The 26,023-nt window shown below is 39.4% G+C and overlaps 1 protein-coding gene across 4 annotated transcripts in view; it reads left to right on the top strand.

Moving 5' to 3' along the window:
* Window positions 1-26,023, top strand: part of LOC149319245 (E3 SUMO-protein ligase RanBP2-like) — a 52,032-nt gene that overhangs the window by 16,408 nt on the left and 9,601 nt on the right. For 2 of the 4 annotated variants that reach the window (XM_089511359.1, XM_089511357.1), the window contains exons 10-21: window positions 1,547-1,725; window positions 1,826-2,001; window positions 2,585-2,708; window positions 3,763-3,924; window positions 5,378-5,515; window positions 5,607-5,753; window positions 9,567-9,749; window positions 10,158-10,241; window positions 13,648-13,783; window positions 14,128-14,225; window positions 14,491-18,931; window positions 25,183-25,350. In XM_089511359.1, the coding sequence (XP_089367485.1) occupies window positions 1,547-1,725; window positions 1,826-2,001; window positions 2,585-2,708; window positions 3,763-3,924; window positions 5,378-5,515; window positions 5,607-5,753; window positions 9,567-9,749; window positions 10,158-10,241; window positions 13,648-13,783; window positions 14,128-14,225; window positions 14,491-18,931; window positions 25,183-25,350 (6,036 nt within the window). Of the gene's footprint in view, window positions 1-1,546; window positions 1,726-1,825; window positions 2,002-2,584; window positions 2,709-3,762; window positions 3,925-5,377; window positions 5,516-5,606; window positions 5,754-9,566; window positions 9,750-10,157; window positions 10,242-13,647; window positions 13,784-14,127; window positions 14,226-14,490; window positions 18,932-20,907; window positions 20,986-25,182; window positions 25,351-26,023 lie in introns of all 4 variants that reach the window. The other 2 variants (XM_089511361.1, XM_089511358.1) reach the window with 2 other exon arrangements.

The following is a 26,023-nucleotide window of genomic DNA, read 5'->3' as shown; positions in this document are numbered from 1 at the left end:
ACATTCCACATTACAGATGCAGGCAATTTAACTTAAAGCATGAAATAATGAAAGAAGCAGTTGGATATTAACACTGTAACAAATGAAGTATTTTAAAACAAGTTCTTCTTTCCCCTTTCCCAATAATGCCTTAGGTGTATTTAGTGGTGTACTTCCACTGGATGCTGCTGTATCTGCAAGTGGCACTCACAAGGACTCCCCTGCAGCCCTCCATAGCAGCGTTAACATGGTCTGGAGCATGGTTTTTTGGGGGTTTTTTAGGCTCACAACGGAGGGAACTGCAAGAGAGGAAGGGAGGCTTACCCCTTCCCAGTTTCACTGACGGAAGCAGCAGAAGTACACATTAGATAGGGATGGGCAACTACAATGGGTAGTTTTTTGGTGGGTTTTTTCGGGCTATGTGGCCATGTTCTAGAAGATTTTCTTCCTGATGTTTTGTCAGCATCTGTGGCAAAACATCAGTAAGAAAATCTTCTAGAACATGGCCACATAGCCCAAGAAACCCACAAAAAACTATGGATGCCGGCCATGAAAGCCTTTGACTTGACAATGGGTAGTCTTTTGCACGATCACTTCTGGTTCAGGGAGTCAGCCCAAATACAGCCACTTCTCAAGGTTTTGCAGGCAGGGTGGGGGTTTCCTGCCTTTGATGTTTTTTAATGGGAGAATTTAATGAATCTGGACTTTCCTGACCCCATCTTAGATTATACATGGCTGTATGTTACGATGACTAAAGCTTTATGTATACTTTTGATGCAGCAGCTCTCCACCTGGCTGTACATAAATGGATCAGCATATAATGTTTTTGGCATCACAGTGGACAATGTTTTTGTGCTATCCTCTTGACCTGTTACTCTTCAAAGAGTGCACCACTTTCCCATGGAGAAAAAAATGTTTAGCCAAGTATATAGCAATTGAATAATAGCTCATAATGGCTTTGTATCAGGAGAACTGCCTCATCCACCACTCAATTTACAGTTTTGCTTTTTAAACTGTGTAATTAGTTAAGAATGTACAGTGGGCCCTTGCTATCCCCTAGGATTTGCTTCTAGGACACACACACACCCCCGCCATGGATCTCAAAATCTGCCAATATGCAAATCTTGTTAAATTCAATGGATAATAAAATGGTGTAGGCAAACTCAAGTTTTGCTTGTTGGAATTTATAGATATTTTTTGAATATTTTCAAGCCATGGATGCTTGAACTCATGGATAAAGAATCCAGGGATACAGAGAGCCAACTGTATTTAGTGGACTTGCACTTGGTGAAACAGACTAAAGTGAACAAAATCTTATGCTAGAAATCCCTCCCCCCCCTCCCCAGCTTGTCTCAAAGGTGCTACAGGATTCATTTATGTCTTTTAATTAAGAATGTGAATAAGGCTGTCTTTGTAAACCAAAATGGAGTGATATCGTTTTGGCCTATTTATATGAGAAGACATAAAATTATATAACCCAAATCCCAGAATGATGCTTATCTTTTTATGTCATAGGCAATACCCCTTTGTCTCTGGAAATCAAATCAGTACCTCTTTTTGTCTTTAGGTGCCATTAGAGCTCACAGTGGTAGTCTCCAACACCTAACATGGCTGGGTCTGCACTGGAATTCACTACCAACACTACAAGTCATTCGCAAATGGTTAAAACAGCTTTTCCATTTGCCCCAGGAAACTTCAAGACTTGAGACAAATGCTCCTGAATCAATTTGCATGTTGGACCTTGAAGTAAGAAAATACCTTATGTACCAGTTTTACTAGAATATGACTCTGTACAGTAATGCTTTCTGTATAATTTAATGTGTATTTCTACTTGGTGTGTTTAAAGGTGTTTCTACTTGGGGTGATATTCACTAGCCACTTACAATTACAAGAAAAATTCAGTACTCAGTACTCTGCACATTATCCTCGATTTCTGCCACTTCCTGTATACAAACAACTTTGTACTGAGAGGCAAAGGGCCTGGTGGGATGCTGTATATGCTCTAATTCACAAACGAGCTGTGTAAGTATGGTCACTGCTTTTTGTTTTGAGCGTGTGATAGATAAGTTGTGAAAGACTTCAGATCAGTAATTCAGTATCTTTAATCTTACACATTGACCTCTTACCATGTTGAAAGATTTGATAAGGGAAGCCTTCATTTTTATAGAAATCCTGATACTTGGTGTGAAATGTTGGGCTTTCATATCCATATCTACATGTTAACATGGGACTTGGCAAGAAAATCTCTCAGTAACTTTTGTGAGAGTGACTTCCAGTCTGATATTTTATCTTTTAAAATGGCTAGTTAACATGATCCAAGTTATAATTAAAGGCAGTATCCAACCTTGGATTTGTAGCAGAATAGGAGAATCCATTGGAATGGGGGGGGGGGGGATTACTCCTTCCACTGCAGCTCACCCACACTTCATAAACGTACTCTGAAAGTCTAGGAAACACTCTGGAGCTGTTATTCAGGTGGCTTTGAAGGCTGGAAAAAAGAGGGTAGGTTAAGAAAGTAATTTTGCTTTGGCAAAAGATTGAAAGAAACTGGTTGTTTGAGCAGCATTGTACAACTGACATATTTCTGTTTAAATGTTAATTTCAGGCCTGGGACAGCAGCAAAAGTGAGGATTCTAGTTCAACATGAGATAAGTATCCTTAGAGCTCTGGGAAAACATGGTCTTCAACCAGCCCTGATCGTGCACTGGGCAAAAAGTCTCCTTAAAACAGTAAGTAGGCAGTGGGCATTTTATATGACTATAAATCTTCTAAAGTTCACTTCTCAACTATATCTCATATAGCCTATGCAGAATTGGATGTATTTAAATATTGTGAGAAAAATAATCAGAAAGTTACTGACACTACATTTCAAATGCTGTACATTTGGCTCATGTGATCAAGACACTGACTTTGTTGATTGTAAGATCGGCAGGTTGACAGTTCGAGGCCTGGGTGCCGTATGATGGGATGAGTTCCCATCGCTAGTCCCAGCTTATGCCAGCCTAGCAGTTCGAAAGCATGCAAATGCAAGTAGATATATAGGTACCACTCCAGTGGGAAGGTAAATAGCATTCTGTGCAAATAGCATTCTGTGCAATCATGCTGGTCACATGATCACAGAGTAGTCTGTGACAATGCTGGCTCTTTAGCTTAGTAACAGAGATGAGCACTGCCCCCTGTGGTCGGACATGACTTGACAACGTTGTCAACAGGGAATACCTTTACCTTTACTTTTACAAATTGCTTACTATTTTATACTATGCTGAGAGTTAACACTTATGGTGGTACAATATGGGCTTGCAATTACCATGTATACTTGACTATAAGTCGACCCCATGTATAAGTCGGGGGCAGGTTTGGGGACCAAAATTATGGATTTTGATATGACCGGGGGTAAAACTTAGGAGCATCTAACAAATTATGTAAGGGATGAAGCGAAGGAAAACAATGCCAACAAATTTACAAAATTCCAGCAAGCATAACTGTTTGTGCTCACACTAAAGGCTGGCTGAATAAGAGAATAGAGGGGGTCAGTGCTTCCAGTACAGATTATTTTCTTGCCTTTCACCAGGGAATGGTTCTTTTTTTTTAAATAAGAGTTAAAGTACAGTACTTACATTGACCCATAGATAAGTCGACTCATGTTTTTGGGATCAGTTTTTTGACCTAAAATTCTAGACTTATACATGAATATACACAGTAAGCAAAATGTTGTACAAATAAAGATCTATAATTTTCAGGTGTTCTTACATATATAAGATAACTCTAGTTGTTATTTCACAGGGCTGTAGCCTTAATTCATTCTATGACCAAAGAGAATATATTGGACGAAGTGTTTATTACTGGAAAAAAGTTCTGCCAATGCTGGAAACAATCAAGAAGAAGAGGAGTATTTCTGAACCAATTGATCCCTTGTTTAAACATTTCCATAGTGAAGATATCCAGGTAGTACAAAAAGGAAATGCAGAATTCTGTTTGCATTTTCAACTTTTTCTTGTAGTTTCTCCCCAGCTGCATGTTTTGTTATTACTTCCTTCGCCAAAGTAAAGATTACCTTCTCAACACTGGCAAGCAAGCACCAGTTACAAGCTGCAAGTTTTAAGGACAGACATGAAAGCGTTCAGTTAAATCAAGAGTGAGAATCAGGCAGCCCATAGAGCATGTGTGATGTGTAAGGGATTCCTATGTTGACTATGGACCCATTTTTTCTGTGCAAAAAATAAGGCAGGGAAAAACTTCAAGTGATGCATATGCACTTGACAAACTGAAATTTACAGACCCGGGCATTTGAAATGAACACATATATTGCTCAGATGCATTCAACAGACATATGTGGAGGGCTTTACCATTAATTTATCTTAGAGGTTATAAGAACATATACAAGAGCTAACCTCTTGCCTCCTGCAGCATGTATAATTGAGAGAACAGTCATACCTGCTGCTTGTGAATAGTTGGGTGTAGGAATCCAGCCACTAATTGGAAACCTGATTATTTAGGGGAAGATTTTGACTTAGATGTGTATATATATTTTTCCCAGATATATAAAATTGTCTGTCTACTCTGAATTTAATATCAGGATTAGTCCTTTGCGATGCACATGATATTTCCAGGCACTGATTTGGTCCCTTTGCTGCCATCCTACTTGTGACAAAGTTGAATGGTTAACACATTGAAAGCCCTAAACTTCTAACTGTCCAGGAATTCCCCCTAATGGTTTTGTAAAGAGGTTAGTGCTCAGATAGAACTTGTCGATGAGAAGCTTTCAGTATAAAGATTGCCTGTCATACAGTATGCTATGCATTGGGAACTTCTCAACTGCAGCTGTGTGCCCTTTGTTCAAAAGCAAGGGAGGCCCTCAAGTTGTTGTTGGATGGTAGCTCCCATCATTCCTCACTTTTCGGTTGCTGAGAATTGCAGGGTCATTACATATTAGGAGGCCCATAAGTTGCCTGCCTCTGGTATAAAGAATTCTTAGCCAAAAAAGCTGAACATTTGCCATCTAATAGATGATGGTGATAATGATAATGTCTAACTTTTGCTGCTAGTCATGAGAAGAGAGAAGATGCATGCAAATTTTGTCCAATACATGTGGTACAACTAGAGTAGAATGGAGCAACTTTTCCCATAAGGAACAGTGTGGGTACATCATGGCACAGGAAGTATGCCCAAGGATCCCTGCAGCCCTGGCATCACCTAAACAGGACAGACATTGTTTTTTATGGCCAGCTGTGCATCTTTGTTTGAAGACTTCAGTGTATCAAGGGATATTCCAACCTGGTTCAAGATCAGATGATTTTCTTAGTAACTGATACTCATATGTACTTTAGTTTATATTTGTAAACTATTCTCTAATAAGACATCTGTTCTTTAAAACTAATGGAGTAAATTGCACTTTTAGGTTTCTCAGGTTGATGAATATGAAGAAGAAGCACGCATAGCTTTTGCTGTTTTGGATGCTGTTGATGGAAAAACAGAGGATGCTATGCAAGCATTTGAAGCCATTAAAAATGTTGTTGCATATTGGAATCTTGCTCTGGTAAATATAGAATGTCTTTATGGTATATTTCTCACTAATCCGTCACAATTCCATAAACTGCATCCATGATTGAATTTTTTCTCTTGGATAGATTTTCCAGAGGAAAGCTGAAGAGATGGAGAATGATGGCCTGTCACTAGAAGAACAAGAAGAATGCAGGAATAATCTAAAGAGGAGCAGAGACTATCTCCTAAAGATAATTAATGAAAGCTTTACAGATACTTCAGTAATTGAAAAGGTTTGCAATATAGCTTGGTTTCTTGATTGAAATCTCTATATAAGGAAAGAAACTTATTTTTTTTGTACTGTAATATATTGGTAGCTGATTATCTGATAGTGAACATACTTGAAAAATAAAATGTAATTGCCCTAAACTAGAGGTGGGAAAAGTCTTACTCTTGGGGCAAAATCTTTCGATCTCCTGAAGCCCCTCCCCAAGGTCCCCAGACATAAAACTTTCAAAAAATCCACAGTTTATTTGTCACCTCCAAATGACCACCACCCCAAATCTGAACACAGCAGTTTTGCCCTCACTACAATTCCCTCCTCAATTGCCCACCACTAAATCATGGGTTCCCAAAGTGTTTAGCCTGGATACATTCCTTAGTAAGTTAATATGGTGGGTAGCTGCTATCCAGGTACTGTGCTTTGCAACTTCCCAAGGGATATAAAATGTTATTTAAGGAGGTAGGACAAGGAATGTGGCTTGAAATGAATACAGTATCTGAAAGAGATAATCACATGATAGACAAATTATATAAATTATTACTTAAATAAACTATAGAACAAGTAGTAAAAAAATTCAGTGATTAAGTGAGCACAGAACATTGGTCATCCTTTACAGTTAGAACATTGGCAACTCACCTGGATGAAAAAATTAAAATTTACACTTTCATACGATTTAAACAAAAATTATTGCAGAATACTGTACAGAAGGTACCTGACAGTGGAGAAACTATTCAAAATGTACAAAAATGGTAATAGTAATTGTTGGAAGTGCCCTCAAGCAAAGGAGACTTGTCCAAGAAATATATACTGATATGTGATATATTAAATGTTACATTTCCAATAGAACCAGAACTTGATTTGTTAAACATGAAGCATATGCTAGGCGAACAAAGTAACAAAGTACTTTATATAGAAAAACATTTTTTCACACATTCAACTTTGTCATAATGTAATGTGGAAATACAGAAATGTAGATAACCAAGAACATCAGAGATATTAAAGTGTTTTATTGATTTTCTTCTTCCTGTGTGCCTTCAAGTCATTTCTGACTTGCAATGACCCTAAGGGGACCCCATTATGAGATTTTCTTGGCAAGATTTGGTTAGAGGAGGTTTGCATTTGCCTTCCCCTAATGCTGAGCAAGTGACTTGCTCAGTAGGTTTCCTGGCTGAGCTGGAAATCAAACCCTGTCTCCAGAGCTGTAATCCAGCACTCAAACCACTATGCCATATTGACTCTCATATAGTGTATATTATATACATATTATATAAGTGTTATATATTGTATATGAATTAAATGAATTAGACAGAATAGGCAAATGTATTTAAGGCTGCTGGTTGATCTTTAAAATAAAGTACTAATGATTGTCCCCAACTTTGTTTCCAGAATTTTATCAAATCATTCCAAACTTCATGATACCTAGTTAGTGTTTTGTCTCTGATCAATGTAGTTAGTTTTTCAAGTCAAGTTAATGTTTATTGTACTAGCCAAAGGCCATGGCAAAACAAGCTTATCAAAAGTATAAAACAATTAAAACAAAAGGCACAGAATACAAAGGACAAAAACTTCCCAACATTTAGTGTGCAGTTAGTTTTTCTAAATCCACCATATCATATTTTCAATAGTCAGTCTTTGGGTGTTGATGTTTCTTTTCTTTTCTATTTTTGTGACAAGATTATTCTTATGACAATATACATCAAAATCCTCCAATATTTCTTGTTACACATGTTATTTATGGACATTTGAATAAATTGATATGAAAATAATTATTACACCTCAAATATCATACTAAATAAATATAGAAGACATTACAAATGAGGTACAGGAAAACAGAAGGGAATGGATCAGACAAAGGAAAGGGAAGTATAAGATTATAGGAAGATCAGCACTGGGAGGGATAGAATTCAAGTAAAGATTTAATAACTGAAAGACGGTATAATATGGAATTGAATGATAGATAATATGAATTTGTTACACATGTTATTTATGGACATTTTTCATGCTTTTATGTAGGTTGTTTTTATTCATTTATAAATATAATAATTAAAAAAGAAAAGCAATGAATACAGTGGCAATTAGGGAGACCACAATTTAGACCTTAGATATAATGGAGCTGTGAGCAAAGTGCATCCCTGTAGCCAGACACAGCCCTTGTAAGACAGATTTTCCAGTGCATGAGCCCTTCAAACTCCCTAGACTGCCCTTTTACTGATTTGACTCTCCCATAAGCATCCTAGAGCAGCTATTCACCTTTCTAATAAGTCATTGTCTCTTACTCCAAATAGTTGCATACATTTTTAAAAATCCATATTTCAAAAGCAGAAGTGGACTTCCAGACCTTTCTGATTTCATGTTTCCCCATTTTTGACCCCTGGAAGACTTACCTACCTTGATCTAAACTAAAACATAAGCTGTTCAAAGTATTGGCTCTTTGGGAGTGGACTTAGTCCAGATCAAATTTGCATGGAAATTTCTGGGTTTTAACTGCCTGTTTTCCCACAAGACAAACAAACAGGAAGGGCTTTCTTCCATATGTGGGCAAGATTGACGAGCAGTTTTGAGCCGGGTGAAAAATACAGCAGATCTCAAAAGTTTGCTTCTTGTTGTGCCATATGGGCCAGTCAGAGTGGCTCTCAGGCAGAGGAGCTAATGAATGGTGGTGCTCCTCCTCCTGGCAGCTGAGCCCACAGTGGGCTGACTGCTCCAGGTGGCTGTTTCCAGCCACCACTGCTGTCATCAAAGGTTTTATGTTTTGCCTGTGAGTTTTCCCAGCACCACTCACTTGACTGCCACACCTGTTTTCTTCCTCCCATGAGCTCGATCTGCTGTGTACTTATGCTCACTCATGGCTTCCTTTTACTTACTTTGGACTCAGTCTTGCTCTCTTCTCTAGCAAGGGCAGACCACCTTTAGTACTTTGTAATTCAGAATTTTGTAAATCATCATTCTCGGGATGGCACAGAGAATAAATCCACCAGTGATGGGTTAAAACCCACATGCCAGCCAACAGTGCAAGAGTCAAAATTCTTTTCAATTATGTTAGTTAAGACTACTTCCTTTCCCTGTAAGTTTTAAATTCTGCCTGCCTGCCATATACAAGTGAAGACTATTATTCTGTTGTATTACTGTTTTTAGATTTTATTGTCTGTAATTTTAATGGATAGAATTGTTTAATCCTTTTTTAAGAGGGGGTGGTGGAAATTGTATATATTGTATTTTTAAAGGTTGTACACCGCTTTGATTGTGGTAACAAAAAGCGGGATATAAATTAAAGTTTTATTTACTATTATTATACAGATGTAAAAATCCTTTCCCAATTGGTCACTGGGTATTTTCTAAGCAAAAAGGAAAGAAACAATAAAAAAAAGAATAGCGTGGTTCATGTAATCTAGGATGGCAATAGAAAAGAAACCATGGTAAGAAATAAGGCATGTACAGTCAGTCCTCTAATGGCAGCCAAACAGATCAGGGAACATGAGAGGGCAAGTTCATATGCTGCTCAGGAGGCCTCTGTCCAGCATTATTTTCTTAAAGACTAACCAGTTTTACAGTGGATGCCAAAAACAATGGATAAATAAGGATACTATTGAGAGAGGAGAGGAAAAAACATACAGAACATTACTGCTAGCCTCAGTAATTTATACCACCACCTGCCCTGGGTCAGCCTTGTGGGCAGGACGACACTAGTCATGCAAACTGCAAAGCTAGTGAAACAAGGTTAGTCTGGAAATATTTGAATCAAGACAAAATGCATTGTTCATCAACTTTAAATGTATGTGTTTAAACTGACTTAAAATTATTCATTCTCTGTTTTTTCTCCCAGTTACCTGTATCAATAGAGACAGTTAAGGAGATGCTGGAATGTGTAATGCAGGAACTTGGGGACAATGGTGAAGAACCACGTCTTGCTTTAAACAATGATTTGAGCCAACCAGCAGAAGCAGAAATTAAACATTCTACTCCATCACCAACAAAATTTTCTTTATCTCCAAGTAAAAGCTACAAGGTATATCAAACAATTATTATTATTATTATTATTATTATTATTATTATTTAGAATATTTATACCCTGCTCTTCAGCCAAAAGGCTATCAGAGTGGCTTACATTTTTTTAAATTAGACATTTCCCTGCCCTCAGGCTTACAGTCTAAAAAGATATAAGACACAAAAGGAGAAGGGAATGGCAGTGGGAAAGGGGAAAAGTCCAGCAGATCTTCTCTCCCTCTGATGACCACGGCAGATGGACTGGAGGGAGTGCCCTTCTTCTTTTTCAGGCAAGGCCTGGGTTTGGCCTGCCCATCTCTTCCTTTGGATTATGGTGGATAGAGGGAGTGCATAATGGTGGATAGATGTTTTGAAAATTCTGTTTTGGTTTTTTTTTTTCTATCTAAAAACCTAATAATTTTCCCCCCAGTTTTCTCCCAAAACTCCCCCTCGATGGGCAGAGGACCAAAAAACTCTACTTCAGATGATCTGTCAACAAGTAGAATCTATTAAGGTAAAGAAACAGTAATGTATTTCCATTTGTCTTAGTAAGATGTGATCTGGGAAAGAGAAGTGACTTTTTCACTTTAAATAGAAGAAGCGAGATGGACAAATTAAATACTCTAAGATTATATATTTACTATTACAGTTGGCCCTTCCCTTACGTGGGGGATCCGTTCTGTCCCCTGCTGCGTAAGGGAAATACTGCATAAAGTCAAGCCCCATTAGAAACAATGGGGCTCGTTCCCGTGGCGCACACCTGGCGCGCCGCAGGGCACATGCCATGGGCGCGCACCCCATTGTTTCTTCCAGGGTGCGGGAGAAGCCTTTCTGGTGCGGCTCCCAGCGCATGCTGGAAGCTGTGTATAATGCGCCCGCATATGATGCTGGCACACTGTATAATAAAATCCTAGACTTATAATGATGGAAGGACAACTGCTTACATGTGATTGTTTCCTCTATTGTGGGTGTTCATTTTATACAGTGAAGTACTGACAAAAGTACTAAATTAACATCTTGTGTTAACATAGGTTTCACTTTTGCATAGGCAGACATTTACTTACCTTTGTTGAAAATACTAAATCTGAGTAAATATGCCTAGATATGTATGTAGTCAGACATTTGAATCCTGTTAACAGTAGATAGAACTAATTTTCCTGCAATGTAGGGAGATGATCCTACATGCTGGGTCTGTCACCTCCCTCATACTCTACATGTTGTTGGACTTCTGATCTGTCAGTCATCCTTGCCACCCTATGAGGGAGATCCAGTCTCACCTTCCCAGTTCCATCCTGGCTCAGTTTGAATTAGGACAGGGTTTTTCACACTCCAGCACCTTTGGCCTTGGGAATCAGTTTCTGAGAGAAGTTTCTCTGATTGGTGGGTTGGGAGACCTTGATTTGTATTGAGCAGTGGTTGGGGGATGCATTGCAAAGTCCAGGTGGTACAGGGCCTGTGGTCACCAAGTAAGAGGATACACAATATACGCTAGTTGAAGCTATGGGTAGTGTGTTTGGCCCTCAATCTGCGTTTGGAAGTTCAGGGCAAACTTATTGATCTGAATAGAAAACATGTCCACCAAAGTCTCATAAGCAAAGGAGGGGGGGACATGATTACGGACCCTGAGAGGCATCTCACCTTTAGTCATTCACAGGGGAGTATGAGGTGCCAACTAAATCATGAGGCTGCTTGGTTATGCAGAGAGAGCCTGGACCAGGGGGAGTAGGCTCTGAATTCTCTGGTATTTCAAAGGCTAGTACAAATGTTTGATACTCTGGGTGAATCATTACACCTCTCAAGAGAATCAAACTGCCTCGGTCTATAACAAAATATTGGGCAGATGGAGCATAGACTTTAGATGCTCTCACATTAAATTGGCCAAGGGTGTTGTGCTACACCTTTTCTCCAGTGTAGTGCCACTCCCACCCCGGGTGTCACCTGGTGCAGTCCTCTTTGTGCTGAAACTGTTGCTGCTGTGGCAAAGCTGAACCACAAAAGCACTGCTGTCTTTAGCAGTGTCCTCTTCATGAAGATACCATTGCTGCCGTGGCAAAACAGGGCTGGGTGCACTCCAGCTTTTCTTTCACCACAGCGGCAGTGGCCTCCTTTATGAGATTGTTGCCACCACAGCAAAGCAGTTCCAAGTGTGCTCTGCCTTGTCTGTTCTTTGCTGTGGCAGCAGTGGGTTCCACCTGAAGAGACCATGGCTGCTGGGGCAAAGCTGGGAGGGGTACACTTTCCCCTCTTCACAGTGGGAAGAGGGCCCAAACAGGTGTTATCCCTCTTCTGGGGTGTCACTAAATGCAGGCTGCACCACCGTCTCCCCTGGTGACACCACTACTCCTGTACTGATACTGTCCAATGTGTTACAGAAAATAAGAATGGAGGGAGCATAGGTAAATTTAACAGCACCTGTATGGCTTCATCAGCCTTGGTTTTCTGAGGTAGACAGCATGCAGGTTCAGGAGAGTTGGTCTCAACCATCTTGGCCAGACTCTATACTGTATGCCCAATTCTAGAAATTTTAGTCAAGAAATTGACTCAGAAAACCTAAATCAACTTATCTATTGGCCATTGTAAGTACTATACCTTAACTCTTATTTAAAAAAAAGAATCATGCTCTGGTGAAGGGCAAGAGTGTAATTTATCCTGGAAGCAGGAAGAGTATGTCTTCCTTTGGCTGGAAATGGCCTATTGCTTTCTTTCGTAAAATTTGCATGTGGTTCTGCAGGCTTTGTTGCAGGCTCTTTTTGAACCCTTTAGATCAATGGATTTGAAATTTCTTACACAGAAACGTTTATTTTTTATTGCTACTACTTTGTTTCTCAGGGCATTTGAGTGTGGGCTCTGTCTGTCTGAGGAGTTGTGTGGATTTCGCAACGATTCAATTGTTCCTCAATTAGATTCCTCTTTTGTTCCTAATAAGAGCCAACTGATGTTTTCTTCCACCTTGTATTGTTGGTTGTAGCAATGCATTAAATTGGCTTATGTGTGCACAGTTTTAAACCGATTTCAGAAAGGATACAGGCCCACTCCATTTGTAGTGTTGCCATGTCTGTGACATTGAACACAACAGCATCTTCATTGGGGATTTGTAGGGCAGCCACTTGGTTTCTCCATCTTCTTTCATTAGACACTGCAGGATGGACAAATTTGCTTCAATAGGTGCTTCCTTTGGTAGGCATGTTCTGCAACAGGTTGTGTCTAGTAGGTTGTTGCCCACCCAGGTGGTATGGTGACCATATGTGTAGGTCCCAGTGTGAAGGATTACCTCACCATACTGCAGGAAAATGGAATATTGGTACTTACCATGAGGATTCCTTTTCTGTAGTTGTCGGGAGGGAATTCTTCCCACCCTAGTTTGTGAAGTTTATCTGTTTCAAGCCACTGGCAGTATATTTTTTGTTTTCTCTGGAGCTTTGTCATACCATGACTGGGAAGGTGGGACTGGCTCTGTCTCAAGGTGGTAAGGATGACTGACAGACTAGAAGCCTTGCCTCTGAAGCATGAGGGAGGAGCCAGACCCAGCATGAAGGGATTCTTTCCTTACAGGAAAACCTTGATTTTGCCATTTTATGTAAAGAACACCATTTTACTATGTCATTGAATTTAATGGGACTCGAGCATTCACAAATTTTGGTATCCACAGGTGGGCTTGGAAACAAACCGCAATGGATACCAAGGGCACACTGTACCAGTGTTCCAATTTAAGTTCTTAATGGCTTCTATTAAAACTGAACTCGTTTTCCAAGTCAACAACAGGGACCTAAAGTTTTTCACAGCAGTTAAGAAGCGTGTATTAATAAGATAAACTTTATTTCTGTCTGTGAGGTTCTTTGCATTTCTTTTGGGGAGATTCTTTGCAGGGGGGGATAAATGTATTAGTGTAACAGTTTCTAATGTTTCTACATTTCTGATAGAACGAGATGCAAGAAATGAAACTTAACAATTCAAATACAAACATGTCTCATCGGTGGCCTGCTGAAAGCTATGCAACAGAGACTATGCCAGATGGTTATCAAGGAGCACAGAACTTTCACGGAGCACCATTGACTGGTAACTACATAGTAAAAGAGTTATAGACTTGAACATTTTATGTAAAATCATTATGTTATATCAGTTGTTTACCATTGAGTACTGTTAAATGGGCAAAATACTTGAAGGAGACTTTACTAAGACCATTTCTTGAAGGATAGGATTCATTTAAGGGAATTTGTTTTCCTGGTTCATAGTCTCATGATCTGACTGACAATTTTCCACAGGTTTTGAGAAGAATGATGTGTTATCACACTACATGTTTGCATAATAGCATGCCAAAAGTGCAGAGAAATATTTGATGTTTTTAGATTTAAGGCTGCTGCAACCTTGAGTATTCTTAACATTATCTTCTGTGTATTCAGTTGCTACAACAGGTCCATCTGTATACTACAACACATCTCCAGCTTATAATTCCCAATATCTTTTAAGGACTGCAGCCACCAATGTGACCCCCACAAAGGTAATCATAAATGATACTTGATACAAAGTTGATGAAAATCCAGAAACCTAAATTAAATTGAGTTTAAACTTCAAATTTCAAGCCAGACTCCTTGTTTTGTCACATAGTAAGACTGGGGGAAAACCAAGAATATCATCAAGTTTTAAAATAAAGGTTAAAATATATATTTAAAATGTAAAAAGTTCAAATGTACATTTAGATCTTTTTGTATAGCATTCAGCTTTTGTTGTATTACAAGTAACACTGAATATTGTTCCTATTTTAGGCTCCTGTCTATGCCATGAACAGGCTTACACCTCAGCAGCATATATACACATATCAGCAGCCAATGCATACTCCTCCACTGCAGAACACTTCTGCTTGTATGTTTTCACAAGAAATGTATGGTACGCCACTGCGTTTTGATTCTCCTGCAACTGGAATTTTGTCTCCCCGTGGTAATGAGGACTATTACAATTATAGCGTACCTCCAACAAGTACAAACCCACCACTCCCTGAGCCAGGCTATTTCACAAAGCCTTCAGCAGCTCCCTCAGTTTCCAGATCTGCAGAATCAAAAGTTATTGAATTTGGGAAGCCTAACTTTGGGCAGCCTATACCAACAGAGGGAGCAAAATCCTCTTCATTGATAACTTCAGTTCAGTCCACACAGCCAACTACTTTCAAATTTAATTCCAACTTCAAATCTAATGATGGTGATTTTACTTTTTCATCACCTCAAGTTGTAACACAGCCCCATAGTACAGGCTACAGTAACAGTGATAGTCTTTTGGGTCTTCTGACATCAGACAAACCTATCAAAGAAGATCGGTACACTGGACAGAAACCACTTGCCGAATGTGCTGCCGGGCAGCGCAACATCTTCAGCTTTGGTGGCAAGAATATTTCAGGCATTTCATTTACAGATAAAATAGGTCCAAATCAGCCTAAGCCTTTAGGTGTTGGTAAAGGTGAAGTATTCAGCTTCCAGGAACCTGGTAAACCCATATTTGGTACTCCCAGTTCAGATGTAGCAAATAGAAGTCATGAGACAGATGGAGGAAGTCTCCATGGTGGAGAAGATGATGAGGATGGGCCTCATTTTGAACCTGTTGTACCATTACCTGACAAGATTGAAGTAAAAACTGGTGAGGAAGATGAAGAAGAGATCTTCTGCAACAGAGCAAAACTCTTTCGTTTTGATAGTGAATGCAAAGAATGGAAAGAGAGAGGTGTTGGTAATGTGAAAATTCTAAAGCATAAAATCACTGGCAAAATCCGTCTTCTAATGAGACGGGAACAAGTGCTGAAAATTTGTGCAAATCATTACATCAATCCTGATATGACTTTGAAACCAAATGCTGGGTCAGAAAAATCATTTGTATGGCATGCATTGGACTATGCAGATGAATTGCCAAAACCTGAACAACTTGCCATCAGATTTAAAACACCAGAAGAAGCAATGCTTTTCAAGAGCAAGTTTCAAGAGGCCCAGAATAGTTTGAAGGGCTTTGGAACAGAAGTTAGTCAACAGGCTGCTCAGGATGTTGAATTCTCAAGAGAAAATACTTATCAGGGTGTAAATGATTCTAGTAAACCTGATCCTGGCTTCTTGAATTCTGGATTCTATTTCAAGAGTGGGACTTCCTCTGCAATTGGTAACTGTCAAGTTCCTGGTCCTGATTTGAACAATGCAGCAAAAAACACAAATACCAAAAGCACCTTTACCATTACACCAAGTGGAGCTACACCTGCATCCTTTTCTTTTAGTAAGGAAGTCTTGGGAACACACGTTACACATGGATTTGGTGAACAGTTCATGTTGAAGAAAGATCAGTGGGAGTGTAACACTTGCCTTGTTAGAAATAAAATTACTGCACAGAATTGTATCGCATGCCAGACTCCAAATCCATCTAATAGGGAAGCACTCCCAGTAGGTTCAGGATCTTTCAAACTTCATCATGAAGGTACAGAGAGTACATTTGGACTTAGTTCTGCTAAAAAAGAGAACCAGTGGGAATGCAGAGTTTGTTCTATGGGAAATGAAGCCAGTGCATCTCACTGTATTAATTGCAAGAATCCCAGTGGTTTTAACACGCCAGTCTTTGTTCCCCAGACTACATTCAAATTTGGCCAAATGGACACTTCTAAGGTCCCACCAAGTGGGTTTGGTTCTAGCTTTATGAAAAAGGAAGGCCAGTGGGATTGCAATGTATGTCTAGTACGAAATGAAGGCTCTTCACCAACTTGTGCAGCTTGTCAGGCTCCAAATCCATCCAGCGGTGCTCCGGTTCTACCTGCTAATGCTCCACAACCTGTGTTTGGATTTAAAAACAAATTATCCCAACCCACTGGAGGACCACAGGGCACGGGTTTTAAATCTGACATAACAGAGAAAGGTTTCAAATTTGGCCACGCCACAGAACAAGGGAAGTCTCCCTTCTCATTTCAGATTCCTGCTAGTACTGAAACTAAACCTCTAAAAGGAGGATTTAATTTTTCAATGCCTGTGCCTGCAGGAGAATTTAAATTTGGAATACAAGAGCCTAATAAAGATGTTGCAAATGAACAGAGCAAAGAAGGTGCTGTCTTGAAAGGTCTTGATGAAAAAGCAAAGATATTTGAGGAAAACACTGTACTCAAATCACATGATGTGTCTAGCAAGCAACATGGTGATTTAGTTTTTGGCCAACATAGTAGTACTTTCACTTTTGCTGACCTTGCAAAAACTGGTGAAGGGTTTCAGTTTGGTCAAAAAGATCCAAATTTCAAGGGCTTTACAGGTGCTGGTGAAAAGCTCTTTTCTTCTCAAGCTGCTAAAACATCTTCCAAAGCAAATACTTCTGCTGATCTTGAGAAGGATGACGATGCGTATAAGACAGAAGATAGTGATGACATTCATTTTGAGCCTGTTGTTCAAATGCCTGAAAAAGTGGAGCTTGTCACAGGTGAAGAAGATGAAACTGTATTATATTCGCAAAGAATAAAACTTTTTAGGTTTGATGCAGAAGTTAGCCAATGGAAAGAACGTGGTGTTGGCAACTTGAAAATTCTTAAAAATGAAGTTAATGGTAAACTACGGATGATCATGCGCCGTGAGCAGGTATTGAAGGTTTGTGCAAACCATTGGATCACAACTACTATGAACCTAAAGCCTCTGTCCGGTTCAGACAAAGCATGGATGTGGTTAGCCAGTGACTTCTCTGATGGCGATGCAAAGCTGGAGCAGTTGGCAGCTAAATTCAAAACGCCAGAGCAGGCTGAGGAATTCAAACTGAAATTTCAAGAGTGTCAGAGACTGTTGCTGGATATACCACTCCAAACTCCTCACAAACTTGTGGATACTGGCAAAACAGCAGAGCTCATACAGAAGGCTGAAGAAATGAAAAGTGGATTGAAAGATCTCAAAACTTTCCTGACAGATGAGAAAACTAAACTCACAGATGAAGAGTGCAAAAGCTCTGTATCTGCCACAAACACATCAGATTTGGTTATAAAGCCACATGCTGAAAGTACTGGGCCTACTTTAGAATGGGATAATTATGACCTACGTGGGGAGGCGCTGGATGATGGAACAGATAATTCTGTGTATGCATTGCCTCGGGCTAGTAGCCCAGTGCGAAAGAATCTGTTTAGATTTGGAGAGTCTACCACAGGTTTTAACTTCAGTTTCAAGTCTGCACTAAGTCCTTCAAAGTCTCCCTCCAAACATAACCAAAGTAGGACATCTATAGGCACAGATGAAGAGTCTGATGCTACCCAAGAAGATGAAAGAGATGGCCAGTATTTTGAACCAGTGGTACCTTTACCTGATTTAGTAGAAGTAACAAATGGTGAAGAGAATGAGCAAGTTGTCTTCAGTCACCGAGCTAAACTGTATAGGTTTGATAAAGATGCTAATCAGTGGAAAGAAAGGGGTATTGGAGACATAAAGATCTTGCAAAACTATGACACTAAGCAAGTTCGTATAGTTATGAGAAGGGACCAGGTATTAAAAGTTTGTGCTAATCACAGAATAACACCAGATATGCACATCCAGCAAATGAAAGGCACAGAACGAGCATGGGTATGGACTGCATGTGACTTTGCTGAAGGTGAAAGAAAAGTAGAGCTCTTGGCTGTACGATTTAAACTCCAGGATGTTGCTGACTCTTTTAAGCAGATTTTTGAAGAAGCAAAACATGCTCAAGAAAAAGACACTTTAATAACACCACTCTCTTCACGTGCCAATACCCCAAAGGAATCCCCATGTGGAAAGATTGCTGTTGCAGTATTGGAGGAAACCACCAGAGAAAGAACTGATTTAAAGCAGGAAGAAGAAACTGTTATACAAACTGCAGAGCCTTCAGTGGTGGTGAGCACTTCTGAAACACCAACAAAAGCTGTGGTTTCACCACCCAAATTTGTGTTTGGCTCAGAATCTGTTAAAAGTATTTTTAATAATGGAAAATCAAAGCCTTTCACATTTGGAAATACATCAGCAGCAGGATCTCTCTTTGGCTTCAGTTTTAATGCTCCTCCCAAGAACACAAGCGATAGTTCAGAATGTCAGGTAATGAAAGAAAAAGAACCGGACAGCATGCATGACACAACAACTTGCAAACCTGCTGAACATCAAGGAAGTGGTGTTGCTGGTTGGAAATCCTTAGATGGCAAAGGAGATGTTCAGGGAGCTACTTCAAAAGTGGAAGGACTTCCTAATTTTTCATTTAAAACATTGGAAAAAGGTGAGCACTTTAACTTTGTTGTTTTCACTAAAATTACCTTTTTTTTGCATGGATATGTTTCCACCCCAGCCATTTTCAGCAGTGCAGGATCTTATTGATATACAGTCGCTAAATGCAGAAGGAAAAAAATGGCAAAAGTCCAGACAGTCTGTGTTTTCTTAAATGTCTTAGGAAAATAATTTTTGATGCATTTAGGGACTGCTATGTTGAGGACTATATTGATCAGCACAAGTTCCTTGAATTAGATCTGCAAGCCCATATTGGTTATGCAGTTGCTCAACAGGTGTTCTTTGTTCTCATGGTTGGCCCTTTAGAAGGTGAGGCGCAGCATATGGCAGACTAGTTGTACCTTCTGAATGTTCTTCATTAGGAGCGCTCTATATGCTGTATTGCTGGAGTTCACTCTCTAGGCTTAAAAATAATAGATGAACTTTGTCTGACCTTCAGAACAAGTATTGGAGCTCGCTGATGAATAAAACTGAGATTCTAAAACTTGTCAGCTGTGCTTTTTAAACATCTAATGGTGAGGTGACATTTTGAATTAGACATAAGTAGGTCATCCTATAGGAGTTACCAGCTCTAACAGCAAATGAGTGGGTAGAAGGTTGTTGCTGCCATGCCAGGCTTGTGAGATTCTTTACTAAGGAATGCTAAATTTCTTTGATCTGTACATGAACTCAGATGCCAGACATAGGACCTAGCTATTGTCTCTCACAGAAGCCTAATGAAATTACCTAATCCACCTACTAACATATGTATGTGTACTTACGGTGTAGGTCAAATAAATGATGGTGGACTGAAATTAGTAATAGCAATAGCAGTTTCATTTATGTACCTCTTCATACTGAACTAAGCAGTCTCTAAGCGGTTTACAACTGTAAGCTAATTGCCCCCAAATTATGTGCTAATAGAGCTATGGGTTATATTTAATGGAGCGTTTACGCAACAGTGACTTTGCAAAAGAAATTTTCTGCTTCTCTGAATTTACTTTTTAGGGCTATAACTCCCACTGGCATGCTAGCTGGAGATGATTTTGTGAGATGTAGTCCAAGAACAACTTTCAGTCTCTTCTGCTTTTTCACTATATACCTTGAAGCCTCGCTTGAGATTTAAGAAAGGCAGTGATTTGGAGTTACAGTTTGGGGAAAGGGAATGGGGAGAAAATCGGGTGGGCACACAATCATTACCCATTGTACTTTGTCAGTATGAATTGGATAAGCTTTAACTGATTTCAACTCAATTCTTTGTAGTTTATAATTACAATATAGCAGATAATATTTCTTTTGCTAAGTTGAAAGTTGGCAGCAGCTGCATAGTTAGTACAACTAGAACCCTATTCACACATTCTGGATTGGGTTAATAATGCATGAGGAGAGGGAGTAGGCTAGCCACACCTTCATTGTTTCTCCATTCCCTGATAGCATGAAGAGGGCATCAGAAACTGATTTTTCATGATTCCATGTCCATTGGAGAGCTTCCATGTATAGCAGAGGCTTTCCTTTCTGGACTGTTACTCTCCACATGAGAAGCACCAATGGAGAGGAACAGGATTAACATGCTCCCTTGCCACTCATTCTCTTATCCCTTTCCTGAATAAGGCTCAGAAAGACCTTTTGTTCAGATTAGGTAATACAGTGGACCCTTGTTATAAGCTGGGGTTTGGTTCCAAGATCCCCCGTGGATAACAAAATCAGTGTATGCTGAAGTCCCATTAAACATGACATAGCAAAATGGTGTCCCATATAGAAATGGAAAATCAAGGTTTGATATTTGAAATTTATACTTTTTTTGAACATTTTCAAACTGTGGATATTTAAACCCGTGTATAAAAAATCCATGTATAAGAAGGGCCGACTGTACAGTATAAAGAAGTGTAGTGTAAAATCAGTGTTCCTTCTTGTATTTTATATTTTTTTCCCTAGTTCTGTAAGGAATGTTAATTTAATATTTAAATCCATGCATTTTTTATTTTGTAGGATTTAATTTTAGCCTTTTTAAATCTAACCCAATGGCCTTTTGGAGCAGCACATCTACCTCTCAACCATGTAGTAAAGGTATTTGCACCCTGCACTGAATGTGGTGGTGTATCACTTCTTGGAAGGCAATATCAGCTGCCCAACTCTATTAAAATAACTGGCTGTCTTAGTATGAAAGTATAGAAAAATTAACTTGCATGTTTAAGAATAGTAATAACTTTATTGACTTTACAGTTGTTGTAAGAGGCTGGTTTTGGAATCTCTTCATCTGTTGGAATGCTCAGTCCCTATATCTTTCAGGTGTTAAGCTATAACTGACTTTCAGGTTTTGTTTCAATTTGCTGTGCTAAGAAGTTAATTCAACCTGCTGGGTTCAGAATAGGCAGCAAGGCCTTTAAAGATTTCCCAAGCCAGCATGGTGTAGTGCAGTGATTCTCAGTCTCTGGTCTTCCAAGTATTTTGGACTTCCAACTCACAGAATCCTTGCCCATTGACCAAGATGGCTGTGGCTTCCAGGTGCTAAAGTCTAAAACAGCTGAAGGACCTTAGTTTGGGAATCACTGGTATAGTGGTTTGAATGTTGGAGTAGGACTCCATGAGACCAAGGTTCAAATCCCTTAGCCACAGAAACCCACTCCATGACTTTAGGGAAGTCATGCTCTCTCAGCCTCAGAGGAAGGCCATGGCAATCCTCTGAACAAATCCTGCCAAGCAAATCCCATGATAGGTTGCCTTAGGGATGCCATAAGTCTGAAGTTGAAGGCATATAACAACTACTGAGTTCCTCATGTCCTTGTAAAGCCAACCCTGATTACTTGGTTTATTCTTATATTAGCCAAGAAGGGAAAATATTTTTTTCAAAATTGTTTCTGCAAGTTTATATTAATTTGCAATATTTAGAAAAAGTCCTGGGAAAATGCCACTTTCTTGTTTCAAAGACAGTAGCTTCCATCCATCTGCAGGATGGGTTCTTTTGTTTTGAGCAAGAATCTTTGATCCAGAAGAGACTATAATGGTTAGAAAGGCGGGAGGGGGGGGGCAGTTTTCTTACCAGGTATTCCCACCAGGCAAGCAATACACAGGATCCACCCAATCCAACTGATAGTTTTCTGTGAGTGAAATTCTCCACAGATTTGTGAATGCAATCCAAGAAATCTGTAAACATCAGGTCTGCACGTGTAACCCAAATAATTTCTCCATTCCTTTACTTCCAAAACCCCCTCAAAAACCAAACCATGGGGTTTTTAAAATAGTTTTTGCTTCCATGCTAAATTTTGAAATCATAATCCATAAACTATGTGGATTTCAGTTACCATCACCTCTGAGCATTTTGTGCATGCTGCTTCAAGCATTCCTTTCAATGAAGTGCTTACTAGAGAATAAAACAGTAAAATCAATATTACTGTATTTTCCGGCATATAGGACCACTTTTTAACCCTCTAAAATTGCATCAAAAGTCGGGGGTCATCTTATACACCGGGTTAAGCCCAGCCACAGAGGCCGCAAGAGAGCCTCGTGGCCCGGCGCATTTGCCGCCGGCCTTCTACCTTCCAGGCCTCCAGAGGCCCCTTGAAGCTGGCGCATGTGCACAGCCAGCTGCCGGCTTCCAGGCCTCTGGAGGCCTCTCAAGGTGGCACGTGTGGGTGCCAGGCCCCCTTAACTCGGCCTATAGTAGGCCAGGGAGCTTCCTGGAACCGGCGCATGTAGCTGGTTTTTAATTTTATTTGGTATGAAGAGGGGGTCGTCTTATAGGTGAGTATATCCCAAACTCTGTGTTTTAACTTAAAAAGTTGGGGGTCATGTTATACGCTCAGTCGTCTTATACACCGGAAAATATGGTAATGCTTCTTTCATATTCTCCATTCTGTTCCCTACTCAAGGTGTTGTTTCATACAGTCACACGCTGTGACTGTGTGAAATCATGGTCACTGCTCTGGGTACGAATGAGAGGAGTACAATATTTATAGTGGAAGCCATAGTGGAAACTTAACCATTTTGGTGATTTCAGTTTTAGAGACATGCATTTATTTCAGTATGTATTGTCTTAAAAGAGTCATTTCCCATTCTCTCTTGCATATCAGGGAATGCCTCTTCTAAGTTGCCACTTGTCATCCAGGTACTATACTAAAACATCTTGTGAAAAATCTGCACAATTAATTGTAGATCTTTTAGATAAAGTTTTCCACTTCATATAACCATTGACTAGATCAGCAATATAGCGATTGTGGTTTTACCTTAGGTGTAGCTTTATTTTAGCTTCTACTTAGACACAGTCTCTAGTGGACAGATTTATTTTCTTATGTTCAAAATATATGTTGACAAAGCATATCTTCACTCACTGGCTTGCATTTTACTAAAACCGTGAGCTTAACTATATAGTTTGATTTTTTTCAGAAGTGCATTTTATAAAAGAAATATTAGACCTCTGGAATATTTAATTCTAACACTTGTTTAGGCTTTGGCTTGCATTTTGTGTGAAAATGTACACATTTATATAGTGAGCATGTGTGAAATCTTTTTAAGCACTCAGCATGACTACTTCGTGCTCTAAAATGTTTTAAAGACGTGAGTCTTTTTTAATAATTGACCCAGACTACATATGTCTTCAAAACCTAGTCATTTGAGTTTGAATCGAGTGAAATGTTTTTTCTTTTTCTGATTATTTCTGCAACATTAGTCAAATGTAGCAGATGTTTTACCCTGATGTTTTTTGGAGATGCACTTTGAAAAGCCTTTTTACAAAGCTGTCTTACTATGAAGACGTGTGTACTTAAAGAAGCATGTCTTTTTAAAATGGTCTCAAGTTGTTTGCTATTTCTTGTTCCTGTTCTGCTCAAGCTTACCAACTCTTGTCACTTTAATAGTAAATTTCTGCTTCTGAAACTGATACCTATTTGTCCTTCCATGTGAGATCTTGCCTCTTTCTGTGTTCTGATCACATTCATCCTCTGTGCCATGAAGTAATTCTTGATTCCCTAAAGTGTGTAATCATTGTAATTGATAGTTCAAAGGAGGAAAAAGCTGTGTAGCAATGCAAAATCATAGGTCTTTTATAAATTAACATAATCCAACTAACACACTACTGACACATCTATTCAAAAATATATATTTTTAAAAAGACTGCAGCATTAAAGTACTGCTAGTAACAATAAGCAGAATTGTTACTTACAGCTTGCTAAAAATATCTATAAAATATGGAGGGCTTAGCCACTTGACAGAATAGGTCTGTTAACAGAAAATGTATCCAAACAGAGCGTATTCCATTCAGCAGAGCGTGTTCATTAGCCTTCTTTATGCAGTCAGCTTGCGCTATACATGGGCTTCTCTTACATGGCTTTCAGCTTACGCTGTAGCCATGCTACAATTAAATGAATGGTGCACGTGCACGCCACACTGCATGCATGCACCCCATTGTTTTCAGTGGGCATGAGCATGCATGCTTTTCTCACGCGGGATGTGTGTGTCCGGAATGGATCCCCCCACATAAGGGAAAGGGCTGACTGTAATATTTTCTAGGCACTGTCATGGCGTGGAGGGGACAGGGAAGTTCATTTCCACCAGCCCAGTTGTACCTGCCTGAATGTGAATCAGACATGATAAACATACTGAAATGTGGTGATACTGCGCCACTAGCAAGTCACCCTATCAGTAGCAGCTCTGCTTAAATTTTGCAGACTCAGGACTATGGGGCTTCCTTGATTGACTGTATCCATCTGGAATCTGCTCTTTCTTCCCCTACTACCTTCTGTGTTCTCTGTGACTTTTCTTACACTTTTGAACTACCTCCCTAGGAAGGCTAGAATGGCCCCCTCTTTTTGTTCTCTTTCCATTGGCAGGCCAAAAGTTTTTTTTCAGACAGGCTTTTAGAATTTTAAAAGTGCTATTATGTACTGTATTGTTTAAATGGTATTGTTTATTTTTAAAATCTTCTAGAGTGTATGTTTTTAATATGTTTCTTAGTTAATTCAGTTTTAATGTGGTTATTCGCATTTTTTAAAAATAATAATCTTCTTTATGTGTAAGCCACCTTGACTCTTAGTCTTGGGGAAAAGGCAGGATACAAAAATAATAGAAAAGGCAGGTAATAATACTAATAATAATTGTCATTTGTTGCTGAAAGAACTCTATATCATAGGCATACATATTCCTTGTTAATAGTTTGAGCTAAGGTCTTGCTGCTTTATTGTCTTCAGGTTGAATATATTTCTTGCCTCCTTTGTACATACATTAGCATTAAAGTTCAGAAGCTTCAGTTACCTTGTTGTTTCTTTCCAGCAGTTGAGGTTAAGAAAGAACCAGATACAGACACATCAGATGATGTATTGATTGTATATGAGTTAACACCCACTCCTGAGCAAAGAGCTCTTGCAGACTCACTTAGATTGCCTCCAACATTCTTCAGCTACAAAAACAAACCTGGATATCTGAGTGAAGATGACGATGGTAAGAAGCATTCCTTGAAAATTATTCATCTCCTGTAAATTAAAAATGGTGCTGAAGGATGATACATTGGAACAATCAAATAGAAATGCCCACTAATGTATGGAAATGCAGTGCTTAGAAGAAATGTCTCCTGTTTTGACTACATATTACCATTTCTTAGTAGTCACAATGTATTTTTGATAGAGGTTGGTCATAAAAATAGTGCATGAAAGTGACTCCTACAGACAATTTGAAACTAGTTTTCATGATGTTGCCTCTAATCTTAGTTGCCCATGTTCTCCCATCTTTTAATAAAATAATAATAAAAATTTTATTTATATACCGCCCTTCCTCAGATCAGGGCGGTTTACAACATTTTAAAACATTACACACGATTAAAAACATTGCAATAAAAAACAGAAAAGCCCCGAGTTAGCCGGTCCTCTTGCCAGTGAGGAGGAAGGAGGTCCGTAGGACAACTTAGTCGGGGAATGCGTTGCCAAAAAGGAAGGTCTTCAGATCCTTTTGGAATTGGGCCAGGGAGGTGGCCGAGCGGAGCTCTATGGGCAGCGTGTTCCAAAGGGCCGGGGCAGCGATGGAAAATGTCTTCCTGGTAGTGGAGACAAGCCTGGCCCAGGGCACCCTAAGTAGTTGCTGCCCAGATGTTCTGAGGGTGCGGGACGGAATATATGGG

The sequence above is a fragment of the Sceloporus occidentalis genome, unplaced genomic scaffold, assembly GCF_023333645.1.
Source record: "Sceloporus occidentalis isolate IW3139 unplaced genomic scaffold, rSceOcc1.0.p SCAF_2, whole genome shotgun sequence".
In the NCBI taxonomy this organism is placed as follows: Eukaryota; Metazoa; Chordata; class Lepidosauria; order Squamata; family Phrynosomatidae; genus Sceloporus; species Sceloporus occidentalis.
This window is presented reverse-complemented; position numbering and strand designations above follow the sequence as displayed.